This window comes from Wallemia mellicola (genome assembly GCF_000263375.1).
Source record: "Wallemia mellicola CBS 633.66 unplaced genomic scaffold WALSEscaffold_17, whole genome shotgun sequence".
In the NCBI taxonomy this organism is placed as follows: domain Eukaryota; kingdom Fungi; phylum Basidiomycota; class Wallemiomycetes; order Wallemiales; family Wallemiaceae; genus Wallemia; species Wallemia mellicola.
In genome coordinates, this window is record NW_006531974.1 from 63186 (window position 1) to 75512 (window position 12327).

The 12327-nt window shown below is 41.2% G+C and overlaps 8 protein-coding genes across 8 annotated transcripts; 3 read left to right on the forward strand and 5 right to left on the reverse strand.

Moving 5' to 3' along the window:
• Positions 1 to 101: 101 nt before the first annotated feature.
• Positions 102 to 1697, reverse strand: WALSEDRAFT_39830 (kinase-like protein; the record flags this gene model as incomplete). Its single annotated transcript, XM_006959405.1, has 3 exons — positions 1252 to 1697; positions 643 to 1205; positions 102 to 592 (listed from the first exon to the last, which is right to left on the reverse strand). The coding sequence occupies exons 1-3, from the start codon at positions 1686 to 1688 to the stop codon at positions 102 to 104; spliced, it is 1491 nt and encodes a 496-aa protein (XP_006959467.1). The 5' UTR covers positions 1689 to 1697.
• Positions 1698 to 1835: 138 nt separating this feature from the next.
• WALSEDRAFT_60919 (P-loop containing nucleoside triphosphate hydrolase protein) lies at positions 1836 to 4146 on the reverse strand. Its single transcript, XM_006959406.1, has 5 exons — positions 4073 to 4146; positions 3968 to 4026; positions 3904 to 3922; positions 3777 to 3856; positions 1836 to 3730 (listed from the first exon to the last, which is right to left on the reverse strand). Exons 1-5 carry the CDS (start codon positions 4137 to 4139, stop codon positions 1949 to 1951), a joined length of 2007 nt encoding a protein of 668 aa, XP_006959468.1. The 5' UTR covers positions 4140 to 4146; the 3' UTR covers positions 1836 to 1948.
• Positions 4147 to 4155: 9 nt separating this feature from the next.
• WALSEDRAFT_69809 (ARP2/3 complex, 21 kDa p21-Arc subunit) lies at positions 4156 to 4927 on the reverse strand. Its single transcript, XM_006959407.1, has 3 exons — positions 4837 to 4927; positions 4403 to 4790; positions 4156 to 4354 (listed from the first exon to the last, which is right to left on the reverse strand). The coding sequence occupies exons 1-3, from the start codon at positions 4840 to 4842 to the stop codon at positions 4206 to 4208; spliced, it is 543 nt and encodes a 180-aa protein (XP_006959469.1). The 5' UTR covers positions 4843 to 4927; the 3' UTR covers positions 4156 to 4205.
• Positions 4899 to 5736, forward strand: WALSEDRAFT_39839 (ribosomal protein L5; the record flags this gene model as incomplete). The annotated part of the gene is made up of 1 exon (XM_006959408.1): positions 4899 to 5736. One exon carries the CDS (start codon positions 4899 to 4901, stop codon positions 5700 to 5702), a length of 804 nt encoding a protein of 267 aa, XP_006959470.1. The 3' UTR covers positions 5703 to 5736.
• A 393-nt stretch (positions 5737 to 6129) lies between these two features.
• On the reverse strand, positions 6130 to 8049 carry WALSEDRAFT_60921 (tetrapyrrole biosynthesis, uroporphyrinogen III synthase). Its single transcript, XM_006959409.1, has 4 exons — positions 7627 to 8049; positions 7301 to 7571; positions 6790 to 7248; positions 6130 to 6744 (listed from the first exon to the last, which is right to left on the reverse strand). The coding sequence occupies exons 3-4, from the start codon at positions 7017 to 7019 to the stop codon at positions 6201 to 6203; spliced, it is 774 nt and encodes a 257-aa protein (XP_006959471.1). The 5' UTR covers positions 7020 to 7248; positions 7301 to 7571; positions 7627 to 8049; the 3' UTR covers positions 6130 to 6200.
• WALSEDRAFT_60922 (mitochondrial carrier) lies at positions 6845 to 8470 on the forward strand. Its single transcript, XM_006959410.1, has 10 exons — positions 6845 to 7125; positions 7171 to 7186; positions 7230 to 7236; positions 7282 to 7531; positions 7576 to 7612; positions 7658 to 7862; positions 7906 to 7977; positions 8022 to 8074; positions 8173 to 8284; positions 8338 to 8470. The coding sequence occupies exons 1-10, from the start codon at positions 7044 to 7046 to the stop codon at positions 8413 to 8415; spliced, it is 912 nt and encodes a 303-aa protein (XP_006959472.1). The 5' UTR covers positions 6845 to 7043; the 3' UTR covers positions 8416 to 8470.
• A 39-nt stretch (positions 8471 to 8509) lies between these two features.
• Positions 8510 to 11329, forward strand: WALSEDRAFT_60923 (RNA-binding domain-containing protein). Its single transcript, XM_006959411.1, has 3 exons — positions 8510 to 9402; positions 9448 to 9949; positions 9997 to 11329. Exons 1-3 carry the CDS (start codon positions 8749 to 8751, stop codon positions 10884 to 10886), a joined length of 2046 nt encoding a protein of 681 aa, XP_006959473.1. The 5' UTR covers positions 8510 to 8748; the 3' UTR covers positions 10887 to 11329.
• Positions 11297 to 12288, reverse strand: WALSEDRAFT_60924 (mitochondrial tricarboxylate transporter). Its single transcript, XM_006959412.1, has 3 exons — positions 12019 to 12288; positions 11761 to 11973; positions 11297 to 11716 (listed from the first exon to the last, which is right to left on the reverse strand). Exons 1-3 carry the CDS (start codon positions 12280 to 12282, stop codon positions 11342 to 11344), a joined length of 852 nt encoding a protein of 283 aa, XP_006959474.1. The 5' UTR covers positions 12283 to 12288; the 3' UTR covers positions 11297 to 11341.
• Between the last annotated feature and the right edge of the window lie 39 nt (positions 12289 to 12327).

A 12327-nucleotide genomic window follows, 5' to 3' on the forward strand; every position in this document is an offset into this window, starting at 1 on the left:
TTCGATCGGCTACCAAACATCCAAATAAGGAAGGTGGTACGAGAAAATTTTCTTTCGCTTTAAAACATAATAATATGTAAAACAATTTAAAACAATTTTAATTAAACAAGGAAAGGGTGGAGTAATGCCTGTGATGCTGTTAACCTTCGGGTACAATCCAATGTGAAAAGTTTCTTAAGGAGATCGATCGCATTATATAGTTCAGTCTCTGGCCAAGCTTGTGTAAACTGTGTTTTAAGACTCTTCTCAAGACTCTCTTTAATCTCGTCGTCAAAGTCAACATTACAGAGGTCGAAAATATCCTTGTTCTCCTCTTCCTTGATATCATAATGCCATGCAGAAGGCGGTCTTGGGAATATGAAAGGGTTTAATTGATATATGAGTAAATGTAAATGCCTGCCTTGATGTTGTATTGATGGTAAATTTGAAAGGATGCTTCTATTGTGTAATTCCGCACATCTATTCATTCTCTTAAGGCCAAAAATGGTCGTCAGCTCAACCAATGCCTCATTATCGTCATTTGAGTTAAAAAATGGGAATCTCCTACTAAGAAAAGATAACAAGATGACACCAGCTGACCATATATCGATAGCTGCACGAGTGTTCAACATCAAAAATAGAACACATTGATAAAATACTCACCTGTAGTCTGGTCCTGACATTTAAGTAACACCTCGGGAGCTCTGAAACCTCTTGTACCTGCTCTGTTAGCTCTCACAACTGGTCTTCTCTCATCTGTACTATATCCAACATTACTTTTAGGATCATTCATGCGTCGTTCAGCCTCTTTGATCGCCTCTGAGGTTTTATTAATCGCCCTTGTATCCTTTTCAGTGCGTATGCTTTTATTAGTCAATTTATTCTGTCCAAGTGGGTATTCCTCTGTTGGTATAGTGTGATGACAATGATCTGTCCAGCTGTTTTGCGTCAACATGTACTGCGCCAAACCGAAATCGCAAAGTACTCCTTTCTGATCTTGCAACGAGAAAAGAAAATTAGCAGGTTTGACATCTCTATGGATAACCTCCTGTTCATGAATGTCTTTCAAGGCTCTAAAGAGCGACCTAAAGTAATTCTTAACTGTCATATAATCGCAATGTCGGTAGAATTCCCTAAAATCATTGTTTGGATGATATGGCATTACAGCCACGACTTGATCTTCATGTCTAATCGCCGTTATCAGACTAGAAACATATTTTGAAGTTCTGAAACGTGTCAATAAAGTAACAATAGGAGAAGCCATCATCTAACCTCAATTGATAGAGCATTTCAAGTTCATTCTGTATTCTCCATGGACAAGAAGTAACATAGATCCTCTTTAAGGCTACATAAACTTTCGAGCGCTCCCTCAACTGTCGTGAATCAACCTGCTCTTTAGTAAACCAAGTACTGTTATCATAATCGTGATGCTTCAAATCGATAGCTTTATAAACAGCTGAGAAGGTACCTTCACCCAGTTTATCTACCAACTTAAACTGTTCGCTGAAGCCATCAATATTGGTATATAGTTCACACATGTCTTCAATAGCTTTCAGGCGTTCTTCGTGTGGTAATCTACGTAATTCCTGACAGTCTTCGTAATCAGCGTCTATACCCAAAACAGAACTTGGTTCTTCTGGTTCTTCATCATTTTCGTAATTGTTCTTATCGACGGCTACTTGATCATAATAGTCGTCTTCCTCGTCCATCAGTTCTTCTTCCTAGATAGCGCGTTTAACATAAGATTGGCGGAGTAAAGATATAATATTTACAGCTTCTGCTTGTATTTCTAAAGAAACATTTTAGAAAAGTGTACAAATTTACGCGATTTACTCACTTTCATCATCATTCTGATTCATCGCTGCAACTAAACAAGAAGAGTCTAAAATGCACCGAAGTATATAAAAATAGTATAAAATACAATAAAATGTATGTATATATATCAAAATAATGTGTGTATAAGTTAAGCTTAACGTCTTGAGTTCGTACCCATCTTTCTCTTACCAGACAACATCCATTTTGGTTTGGTAGTTTGGATATGTCTATCAGATTCAGAAGCCTTTGATAATCTCGCTGGTTCTCTTTGAGCCAAAGAACGGTATTTCTTAGCTTGATCTTCATTAGCTTTGCTTCCGAGACCACCGACAGCTCTGTTCTTCTTAGGAGCACGTGGGTGAGCGGCTTTATCGGCGGCTGCAACACCTTTAGACTTCTTGCTTGATTGCTTATCTTCATCAACTTCCATTCCTTCTTCATCACTTGCACCTTCATCATCCTCGGCCATTTCAACATCATCGTGTTTACGTTTACCAACCAATCCTTTAGATTTCGCCAAAGCAATAGCTCTGCCTTCAATATTGGAAGCGTCAATACCTTTGCTGGCGAGATCGGCTGTCATATCAGACAATGTTCTTGATTGTTGTGTCCTTGGCATGATTGCAGACTTCTTCTTTCTAGTTTGGTCCTGTGATTTCAACTTAATCAAGTTATTTTGACCACGAATAGCTTCAGCGTTGGCTCTAGTCTCCTCTTCCTCACTATCAAGGATATCTTCATCAGAATTGTAGAAACCTTCAGCTTCAAGTTTCTCCTCTTCACGTTCAAGCGCTTCCAACTTCTCTTCAATGTCAGGATCAACGAAGTCAGCGACGTTGTGACCGTTAAGGAATTCTGGCATTGTATCCTTCTTCCAATCGTCATTCTCAAGAAGGTAATACTTGTGAAGATCAACACTATATACACCAGTGCCACCATTGGCTTCTTCAATATCACGCTCGAGTTTTCTTCTCTCTGGGTCCTCCTTGTCGTAACCTTTACGTTGCTTAACAACATCAGGAATTTGAGCAGTACGTTCAACATCGTCTCTTGGTTTTGGTTGAGCGACGTGAATTCTGTTAACGACAGAGTTAATCTTTGAACCACGCATCTTCGTGTCAACTCTGTGTGCTAAAAGAGTTTCACAGACTTGATTACGAACGTCCATGATACCTTCCTCTGACATACAAGATAACTTCATGTCCTTGACATCACCGTCCGCGAGTACTTCCTGTACAGCTTTCTTCTTTTCTTCGGTCAAATCGTCAAATGTAGTAACGTCAATCTTGTTGAAAACGATTGAAACTGGCTTGTTGGCGAATAAAGGCTTGATTGAGCTAAATAATTTACATTGAGCTTCAACTGTGTAACCACATTGTTCAGATAAGTCCATAAAGTATAAGATAGCGGAACGCAAGTGAGCCATAGCGGTGATAGACTGCATTTCGATAGTGTTCATTTCCTCCAATGGGTGGTCGAGAATACCTGGAGTGTCTATGACTTGCCAGCGGAGGTACTTGTAGTCCATGTGTCCAACAAAGAGAGATTTTGTGGTGAAAGCGTATGGTTGAACGTCAACATCAGCTCTTGTGATCTTGTTGATGAAGGATGATTTACCGACGTTTGGATAACCACAAATCAAAAGAGTTCTGGTTGTAGGATCGATAGAAGGTAAACGTGCGATGTGTTGTCTGACTTGTTCTAAATAAGCAAGTGGATCCTTCTGTCTACGCATGACGGTAGCCATACGACCCATAGCAGCTCTCTTAAGTTGTTTGCATCTGTAAAGAGAGTCACCAAACTTCATAAGTCTAATGTAGTCCTTGGAAACTTGATCAATCAAATGGCGAGCAGTGTTCAATTGACCGAGAGCGAGCTTGTAATGATTTTTGTCGTATAAAACGTTCATAAGAGAAGACAAAAATGGGTGTAAATTCTGCAGTTCGTCAGAGAGAAGACATTAGAAAAGAGGAAAAACTGACATCCAAGATAGGGAATTCTGATAAAATGGCATCCAATTTCTCGTTGAAGCATTCTTGAGTGAATTTAACCTTTCTCATGTCTAAATAGCATGTTAGTGGTGTAGATAGACTGAAGCGAAAAACGAACAGAAAGATCTAATACGTGACTGGATTAAGTCAGTAACGCGCTAGTAATAGTAGAATGAACCCACGATCTTAAAATTCTTGTGAATAACAGTTGGAGTCTTCCTTTGTGTTTTTGATAGGACAACTGGCTGGGATTAGCTGATAGCGAGCTATAAGACGACAGAACTAACTATCTAAGAAATCCGTAGCCGTAGGAACCGGCGCGATGCTCTTGAGTGATTTTACAGGCCCAGACATCTTCGCTGGTGGGTGTATGAAAGCAAGAGATATATGAAAAAATTTATGGAGACAAGATAAAATTATTCAAACGGTGAGAGATTTTCCCATGAACTTGCGTTTATTAAATGCCATCCACCACTTCGATGGCTTGTCCTGTGACTCTGAGTAGAAGATTGGTATAAGACGGTTGACGGTCTCTACTCTGGCTTGAGTGAGATAGCTGCGTAGGTAATCTAACGATTGGGTGAGCGATAACAGAGGGATTCGATCAGGAAACTAACCTCCATCCATACGTGATCCTGCTGGTGCGTAGAGTGAGTTCAATGGGAAACCGGCTTCACCAGGCAAGGCGAATGAGTCGACAGCTAGAGTGTGCAGTTGCTTAGATGCTTCGTTGACATTTGGCTCTGTTTTTGATAACTTTGCGATGCAGTCTGATATAAACAAGATGAGGTATATCAACAACCTATCAGCACCACCCTTTATTTCAAAGTTTCTGAACAAGCTGTTGGCTCTAAACAAGAGAATAGACTCCGTGATAATATCGACGTAATCCTCGCTGTTTGGTGGTAATGGGGCTACACCTCTATACTGTGACTTGAACGGAAGAATCGAAGTGTTACCGATTTGCTTAGCTGTAGTGTCTTCGTTGTAAACGCTGTGATACGCCTGTTATTTATTAAATATTTTATTTACTTATTTACAGCTCACTTACTGGCATCTCTGATTAAAGTGACGCAGCCGCGCCCTTCGCTTCTAACGTCGTCAATCTAAAAAATGTTAAGTCGTACAGCTGCGATACTAAGACAGCAGCCTTCTTTCTACGTCGGCGCTACACACCAACCAAGGCTGAAATCCCACTATGAAAACACTCTAGCACCTGCACTACTTTATATGAACTACAACGCTAGGGATCAGCCCCAGACTAAGCCATTGCCGTCTTGGGACGCTCAAGACCCTTACACTGCTCACCGTCAACAACCACGCCCTCGCGGTAACCGAGATCCCCTCCCAAATCCAACTGTACCATCAGCAAAGAAGAACATCAAATTAGAGAAAGTCATAATACATACAATGGTAAAAGAATCTATAGTAAACAAAGGCGCTCTTTTGTCAGCTATTATGGCATTACAATCAATCTCAGGCCAAGCTCAACACTCCGGTGGTGATTTTAACACCACAGGTGTAACAGTTTGCAAAGCACGCAAAGGTGTAGCTCAATGGAAAATTCGTCAAGGAATGCCTCTCTCCGTCAAAGTTGAACTTACAGGCGACAAAATGTACGACTTTGTCGACGCACTCACCGAGTTCGTCTTACCCCGTATGAGAGACTTTAGTGGTGTTTCCCTCCCACCAGTCAGTGCAGATCCAAAATCTCCTTCAGCAAGCTCAGGTGTCTTCCAAATGGGTCTTCCTCCAGCAGCTATGTCCCTTTTCCCTCAAATTGAAGCTGCATTCGATTCTTACCCTCGCTCGCATGGTATGGACATTAAATTTATCACAAACTACAAAGGTTATGGTGCTGAAGCAAAAACCAGAGCCTTGATGTCCGGACTCAGAATTCCTTTCGTTCCAAAGTAATCTGCATATATATAGACTTTTATTCATATCTTTCACGGTTAATTTCCTGTTACAAATCTTCTGCGTTAACAATCCTGCAATCATTGATTAAAAGTAATAAACAGTGTCCTAGTGTCTGATTACTGATATCTCGTGGATAAGGATCGAATTGAAAGTTGCTGGCCAGTAAAAAGCTATATAACCGTCTAATATAATCCCACATCTATATGTTGAGCAATCAATCCAGCTGCTATGATGTATGTGTTCGTAGATATTAACAAATCATGACGCTATCAATGAAGTAGACAGGCTACCTATTACAATTTACTTAAAGCTTTAAAATGTTTATATTAGCTGCTACAGCTCATTCTTCTCTTCTGCGTTAATACACTTCATAATGTGTGAACTGCCTAACAAAGTAAAGCACGTGTAACATGGTAAAATACATTGTAAACTTAAAATTACAAATCCGATAAATATTCGCAAAGATCTGTGGTCATCCATTAGTGAATCTACGCACTAGGTACGATCTACAGTATCACTCTTGTGCATCTCCTCAGTCAACTGGCGAGCGTCTGGCCTGGCAGGCATAGCATCCACATTCATATGCATCTCCTGAAGACGTCTAGTAGTCGTTGGACCGATACTGGCTAACTTAGTATCTAGTTTGAGGTTTTTGATAGCAGGTACTATGACATTTGCACCGCTAGGGGAGAATATCACAGACCAGACGGTATCTGTACACTCCTTCTGTTTTAAAGTTGTCTCAATTTCCTCAGAGGCTATTTGCTGGGTCGCGTAGACCTGTAGACGCGTTATCTCAACTCCATGGTCTTGTAGGATATTGCTTAACTCCGACGCCGTCTTATCACCTACTAAGTAAAGGATCCTGCGTGGTTTCTCCTCACGTGAGAGTATATACTCCGCCAGTTGGTTACCATTTCCTGATTCCTCACCGCCTAACACATCTCTAGGAGCTAAATCGGGGTTGATAGTATCCTTTAGTGTCTGTAGAGCATTGCTAGTTGACGGGCCGACAGAATAGAATGGTATATTACTCCAACTGCGAACATAATCAACTTCGATCACCAATGAATATCATACCGACCTTATAGGAGAATCTATACCTATACTGGCTTCTTTCCATGCCTGCACGGCTCTCTGTGATGTAACAAGTACGGCATCATAATCATGAGCACTCTTGTGAATAAGCTCTCTTAGGCGGGGTATATCGACAGATATCGAGCGCAAAACGGGTATGAATAGAGTATCGTAGCCACCTTCAGTAAGTGCATCTTTGTAGTTACTCGTCTCCTCCTTGAAGAGAAGTACACGCATGTTCGAAGTTCGCAGTCAAGACGAATGAGCAGCACATCCGACCAAGGATCTGAGCTGAGGTCCTTCTTCGCCGGTATCGGCTCAGGATTGACAAAAATGGTCGTCGGTATGTCTTCTCTCCTCGCTACGTACCCTGGCTGACATGCTACAGGACACCCATTTGATACGTGAGTATAAGAGTTGATAGGAACAACTGGCTCACAGGAGTAGTATTAAGGTAAATAGTATACTAAATTAGCGTTATTTTACTAATAAACTACAGACACGCTTGCAATGCTCACCACCTGGTGTTTTCAAAGGTCCGATAGACTGCCTGCGCCAGACATTACTCAAGGAGAATATACTGGCGCTCTACAAGGGCGGTCTAGCACCTGCCATTAGCTGGGGTTGTTCTGATGCACTCTTAATGGGCAGTCTGCATAACTATAGAATACTGATCCTCGAGAACAAATTAAAGTTCTTTACTGAGCCTATGCCAGGATCTTCTGACAAGACCAGGCTCAGTTTGGCTGGTATGTGTTCTATTACATCGATGTTTCACTTTAACATTGCCTAGGTCAAGCATTAGCGGGAATGGGTGCAGGATGGACAAAGTGGGTTTACTTACCTTTATATTACTTTCCTTACATATCCATTAGTGGTGTAGTCGCTCATCCAGCTGAACTTGTTAAGGTCCGCCTTCAAAACCAAATGGAGCGGAACAAGTCGGAAAGGAAGTATTCAGGACCATGGCCTATAGCAAAAGAGGTATACCAGCAACATGGAATAAGAGGCTTGTATAGAGGATATGCCGCTACTCTTCTCTTCCGCTCAAATATGGCCGTACTCTTTTCAAGCTTCGAGGTGAGTGCCCGTGCGTAATCCAATAGAAATGCTAAGATTACAGCTCTGCATGAGAGGTTTCAAAAAGTATGAAGTGAACGTAAGTGTGGGGACGGCGTCCTTCATTTCTGGGGGAGTAGGTACCTGTTTTGAAGATCAATCACAGCTGAGCAATTGTAGATTGGTGCAACTTTCTTTTGGATTTGTGCTTTGCCATTTGACAACGTAAAGAAGTAAGGTGTGTCTTGTCTTTTTATATTTCTCGTGCTTTTGCGTTGACTTAAAAAGTTCCACCACTGCCAAGGCTGAACTAGCTCACGGACTAATAAAGCCGGCTGCTGTTTGATGATTTGAACAAACCACAGCTCAAGGGCGTTATAGATACAGCAACAAAGATATATAAGACAGGCGGACTTAGAAACTTTTTCAAGGGGTTCACCACAGTGCGTTCCTACCCCTTAGAAAGCGGAATAGACTAAATATAACAACTAAACAGGTATTTGTGAGAGCATTTCCTACGAACGCTGCTGCCCTGGGTACATGGACCTATATTATGCATGCGTTTGCTAGTTAATCTAGGTTGCTTAGTCACTTGGGATAATATATGTCTCATCTCTTATAGCAAGAAAAAAGGATAAAATTTATAGAATAGAATTGCTATTATACTTGGCTATTTAAATATTGTATATTGTGGTTGAATGGATGATAAGATATTTCTGTAACTAACGTACGAAATGACGGTCAGTTGTCCGTCAAGCGTGTATATAAGCTTGAGAGTTATATAGAGCATGCTCTTAGGCTAGCATGCACAATAAAAAGCTCTGAGCTATTTCGGGCTACTTGGCAAATTGTTACCGTAAGCGAGATTTGGCTCTTTTCATTATTCGACCAACTTGATGATTTAAGGATGAATTTGGGCTCAATAGACGAGAAATTTGATAATGAAGCTGATGTACATCGTACGATTTTCATAGAGCTCGACAAAGTCATGAGTGAGAGTTATGTCAGGCTTTTGCCCGCACTGCTTTCATGGCCTGAGAATACAGCCGTGAAGTACGTGAGAGCGATGCAGACATCAACAAATAACCTTGGACACGCCTTCGTTACCTTCCCTAGCCAGCAAAACGCTTTGGATGTTCTCTCGACCGTCAACAAGGTATCCATGCCTGGAACGTCTAGGCCGTTCAAAGCAGACTGGGCTATAAATGCACCGCATTTGATAGCCAATCCGTTTACGTCTACGAGGTCCCCACTCCATGATACGCGCTCTTCAAATTCACCTGAAAAGCTCGTCAATGAATTCTCAGTTTTTGTCGGTGATTTATCTCCCGACGCGACCGAGCACGATCTTATGAGAGCATTCCAACATCCACCAAATTTGTCTAATCCATTCACGACCTGCACAAATGTCAAGATTATGACAGACAACGCCACCGGCTCATCCAGATGTTTCGGTTTTGTTCGTTTCTCAAATGAGGATGAAATGATCAGAGCGTTAGACGAAATGCAGGGTATCCCAGTTGCCGGTCGTCCGATAAGACTTTCAACCGCGACACCAAAAGTATGTTTTACTAATTGACACATCAACTTTACTAATCTGTCTCAGATCAAAACACATCAGCACCATCATCAACAACAGCAATCACATTTTCCATTACACCCTACGCCACATGTATACCCTTTGAATACCGAGCAATCCTTGCTCGCACTCGACGAAGAAGCGGAGAGACGAACTCAAAGGCAACGCGAATTACAATCACAGACACAACCTGATCATTTCAGCAGGCTCGCAAATCTCAACTCCCATCCATCCACTGTACCATCTTCGACGGCATCACATATCGCCAATGCAGCAGTCGCAAACGCATCTTCAGATCCACACAACACTACGGTTTTTGTTGGTGGTTTATCTTCCCTTATTAGTGAGGACACTTTGAGGGTATTTTTCGCACCATTTGGAGCTATCACGTATGTTAAAATACCTCCGGGCAAAGGCTGTGGATTCGTTCAATTTGTTAGAAAAGCCGATGCTGAACGTGCAATCGAAAGGATGCAGGGTTTCCCGATTGGAGGTGGTCGTATTCGTCTCTCTTGGGGTCGTTCTCAATGTGAGTCAAAACCTTATAGAATTACTATTGATATTGACTACTGTTAGCTGATAAAGCCGCACAAGCAGCAGCACAAGCAGCTCAATTAGGATTAGGCATTGGTGCACTCGGTCAAATGGCTAATTTGTCACCTGCCCAAGCCATGCAGCTGTCTACCGCTTTACAAAATTTGGGCAATGCCGGTGTAACCAACACTAGTGTACACAATGCTATAAAGCATCTCGCTGCTGCTACTTCTGGGTTGCGTGGACAGAATGGAAGTCCTACTCAATCTCCAGGACCATCTCTATACAATCCTACTTTAGATGTCTTTCAACCTCAAGACAACAGACAAAACTTCCAAAGACAGCCATCACCATTGGGTCAGGTAAACTTCGTAGGAAACAGCGGACTGCCACCTTCAGCTACTCCATCTGTTCCATCCTCAGCTGGACCAGCTGGGCGCGCCGATCCTATATTTTACATGCCACCTGATAAAGCCAATTATCCAGATTTCTCAACAATTGAACGCGAAAGAAGCTTATTCAAGACATTTATGAAACCTGAATCACCAGTTACACCAGGATCATCAGCATCATTTAAATCACCAGTTACGACAGCTTCAATTGATGAAAACTTCACAAATTTAACGTCACCAAATCCAACCAACCCAATGCCTTCACCACCATTAAAGGCTATGCCTACAAACACTCTAGAGAGTTACTTCAAATCGAGAGAGCATAACGCACAACAGCAACAGCATTATCAAACGCACGCACAACACAAAGAGCATCAAGTTGGCAATCTGGACGGATTCCTTGCATCTGAAGTTAGTGGATTAAATATCAGAGATCATCAATATATTAATCAGCGCGCAACTTCACCTTTATCGAACAATCTGCAAACCCATCAAATTCAGCAAAATAGTGATCGTGATATTAAGAATATTTGGAATTAGATTTTAATAGTTATCAATTCAATCGGTTTTGTTTTATTTCTCACTTTTTATTTTAATCAGTTTAAGCGACAAATGACGCATTTTACAAAAAGTTTTCCAGCAAAGTTCTAGCACGATTTTTTGCCCATTTTTCTCAATCACTTTCTTGTTTTACTAATCAACAACATCAAACAATGTGATCACATCTCAATAAAGAAGAAAAAGTTAAATACTTAACAAAAAAAAAATTTCTCATCATCATTCTCACTAGGTAGTTTTTTCGCATTTTATTAAAAAAATAGATAACAAACATTTGGATGCAAAAAGTATAATGACATACGCAAATCATTTTTCTTATACCTGAATTAAAGGATAATATTAACCAGTTTTTCGTGAATATAAACAAACATTGAACACAAAAAGAGTCATGAAAGTCTTGTTCTATCGCATCATACATTTTTTTTCTGTTTCTGTCTTTAATTTTTAAGTTTGTTCAAAACGCCCATAATTTGCTCGTAGCTTGCGAAAACTATTCCACCTGACATTGACAATCTAGCTAAACGAGGAGTTGTACCCTTCCAGAATCTAGTCAGACCCTCTTCTGTGAATATTCTATAAGCGCAATGGATTGAGTTACGGTATTCTGTACGGGCGTTGAGACCTTGCATACGCGTTTTGAGAACATCTAAAGGCATTGTTGAATAGACTGTAACAATACCTGCTACTGAACCTATAGCAAATGAAATTGATGCAGGGAGTGTCTGACCTGGTCTTGAGTTACCCTGTACAAATTGCTTAAGAGATGAGTAAGTTGTAAATCTTACGGCGGAGTTTGCAGCTTGTCTCATAATCTGTAAGCTGTCAGCAATAGTTCGAACATGAGACATAAACATACAACAGGTACGAGACCACTGTAGAGACCTCTGATACCTTGTTCCTTCAATATCAAGCTTGTTCCGTGTACTAAACCATTGAATCTTGGTGTCTTCGACTTCGCATCATCAATAAGCTTTGTCTTGATGGTCTCTGATGGTGTGACTGCAAAAATAGCCTCTGTAGTACCTGCTCCAAGGCCCGCAAGGAGCGATCTAGGGGCTGTGAGTTTACCCTTATAGATGTTAGCTTCCTTAACACATTTTTAGATGCTGCCTACATCTTTATCAACCAGGCTTTTCTTAAATGAATCATAACTGAGGAATCTAACACCAGCTTTGACAGCATTACCAATAACGAGTGCTGAACAACCGCTGTATAATCCTTTAACGCCATGCTCGCTGATCGTCGACTTGATAATTTGTATCGGAGAAGTCTTCACGCCCTGAGCCGAGAACTGAGAGCGAGTTTTGACGAATTCAGTAGGATAAGTGACAAATCCTTCAAAAGCACCACTTAATCCACCTGCTATCAAGCTGTCCATTTTCTCCGAAGATGGTCGTTTACTACAACCATCATACCAGCACGA

What these genes read in the sequence shown, in the direction of transcription:
- WALSEDRAFT_69809 (XM_006959407.1), bottom strand. An exon ending in AGGATCACGTATGGATGGAG is followed by an intron (nt 4,355 to 4,402) that starts GTTAGTTTCCTG and finishes CCCAATCGTTAG; the next exon opens with ATTACCTACGCAGCTATCTC.
- WALSEDRAFT_60922 (XM_006959410.1), top strand. Translation starts at nt 7,044, where the DNA reads ATGAGCAGCACATCCGACCAAGGATCTGAGCTGAGGTCCTTCTTCGCC. An exon ending in ATGGGTGCAGGATGGACAAA is followed by an intron (nt 7,613 to 7,657) that starts GTGGGTTTACTT and finishes CATATCCATTAG; the next exon opens with TGGTGTAGTCGCTCATCCAG. An exon ending in CCATTTGACAACGTAAAGAA is followed by an intron (nt 8,075 to 8,172) that starts GTAAGGTGTGTC and finishes GGACTAATAAAG; the next exon opens with CCGGCTGCTGTTTGATGATT.
- WALSEDRAFT_60919 (XM_006959406.1), bottom strand. Translation starts at nt 4,139, where the DNA reads ATGTCTGGGCCTGTAAAATCACTCAAGAGCATCGCGCCGGTTCCTACG. An exon ending in GGCTACGGATTTCTTAGATA is followed by an intron (nt 4,027 to 4,072) that starts GTTAGTTCTGTC and finishes AATCCCAGCCAG; the next exon opens with TTGTCCTATCAAAAACACAA. An exon ending in CAGAATTCCCTATCTTGGAT is followed by an intron (nt 3,731 to 3,776) that starts GTCAGTTTTTCC and finishes GACGAACTGCAG; the next exon opens with AATTTACACCCATTTTTGTC.
- WALSEDRAFT_60924 (XM_006959412.1), bottom strand. Translation starts at nt 12,282, where the DNA reads ATGGACAGCTTGATAGCAGGTGGATTAAGTGGTGCTTTTGAAGGATTT. An exon ending in AAAGCCTGGTTGATAAAGAT is followed by an intron (nt 11,974 to 12,018) that starts GTAGGCAGCATC and finishes AACATCTATAAG; the next exon opens with GGTAAACTCACAGCCCCTAG. An exon ending in ACAGTGGTCTCGTACCTGTT is followed by an intron (nt 11,717 to 11,760) that starts GTATGTTTATGT and finishes GACAGCTTACAG; the next exon opens with ATTATGAGACAAGCTGCAAA.
- WALSEDRAFT_60923 (XM_006959411.1), top strand. Translation starts at nt 8,749, where the DNA reads ATGAATTTGGGCTCAATAGACGAGAAATTTGATAATGAAGCTGATGTA. An exon ending in TTTCAACCGCGACACCAAAA is followed by an intron (nt 9,403 to 9,447) that starts GTATGTTTTACT and finishes AATCTGTCTCAG; the next exon opens with ATCAAAACACATCAGCACCA. An exon ending in CTCTTGGGGTCGTTCTCAAT is followed by an intron (nt 9,950 to 9,996) that starts GTGAGTCAAAAC and finishes GACTACTGTTAG; the next exon opens with CTGATAAAGCCGCACAAGCA.
- WALSEDRAFT_60921 (XM_006959409.1), bottom strand. Translation starts at nt 7,019, where the DNA reads ATGCGTGTACTTCTCTTCAAGGAGGAGACGAGTAACTACAAAGATGCA. An exon ending in GGTATAGATTCTCCTATAAG is followed by an intron (nt 6,745 to 6,789) that starts GTCGGTATGATA and finishes TTATGTTCGCAG; the next exon opens with TTGGAGTAATATACCATTCT.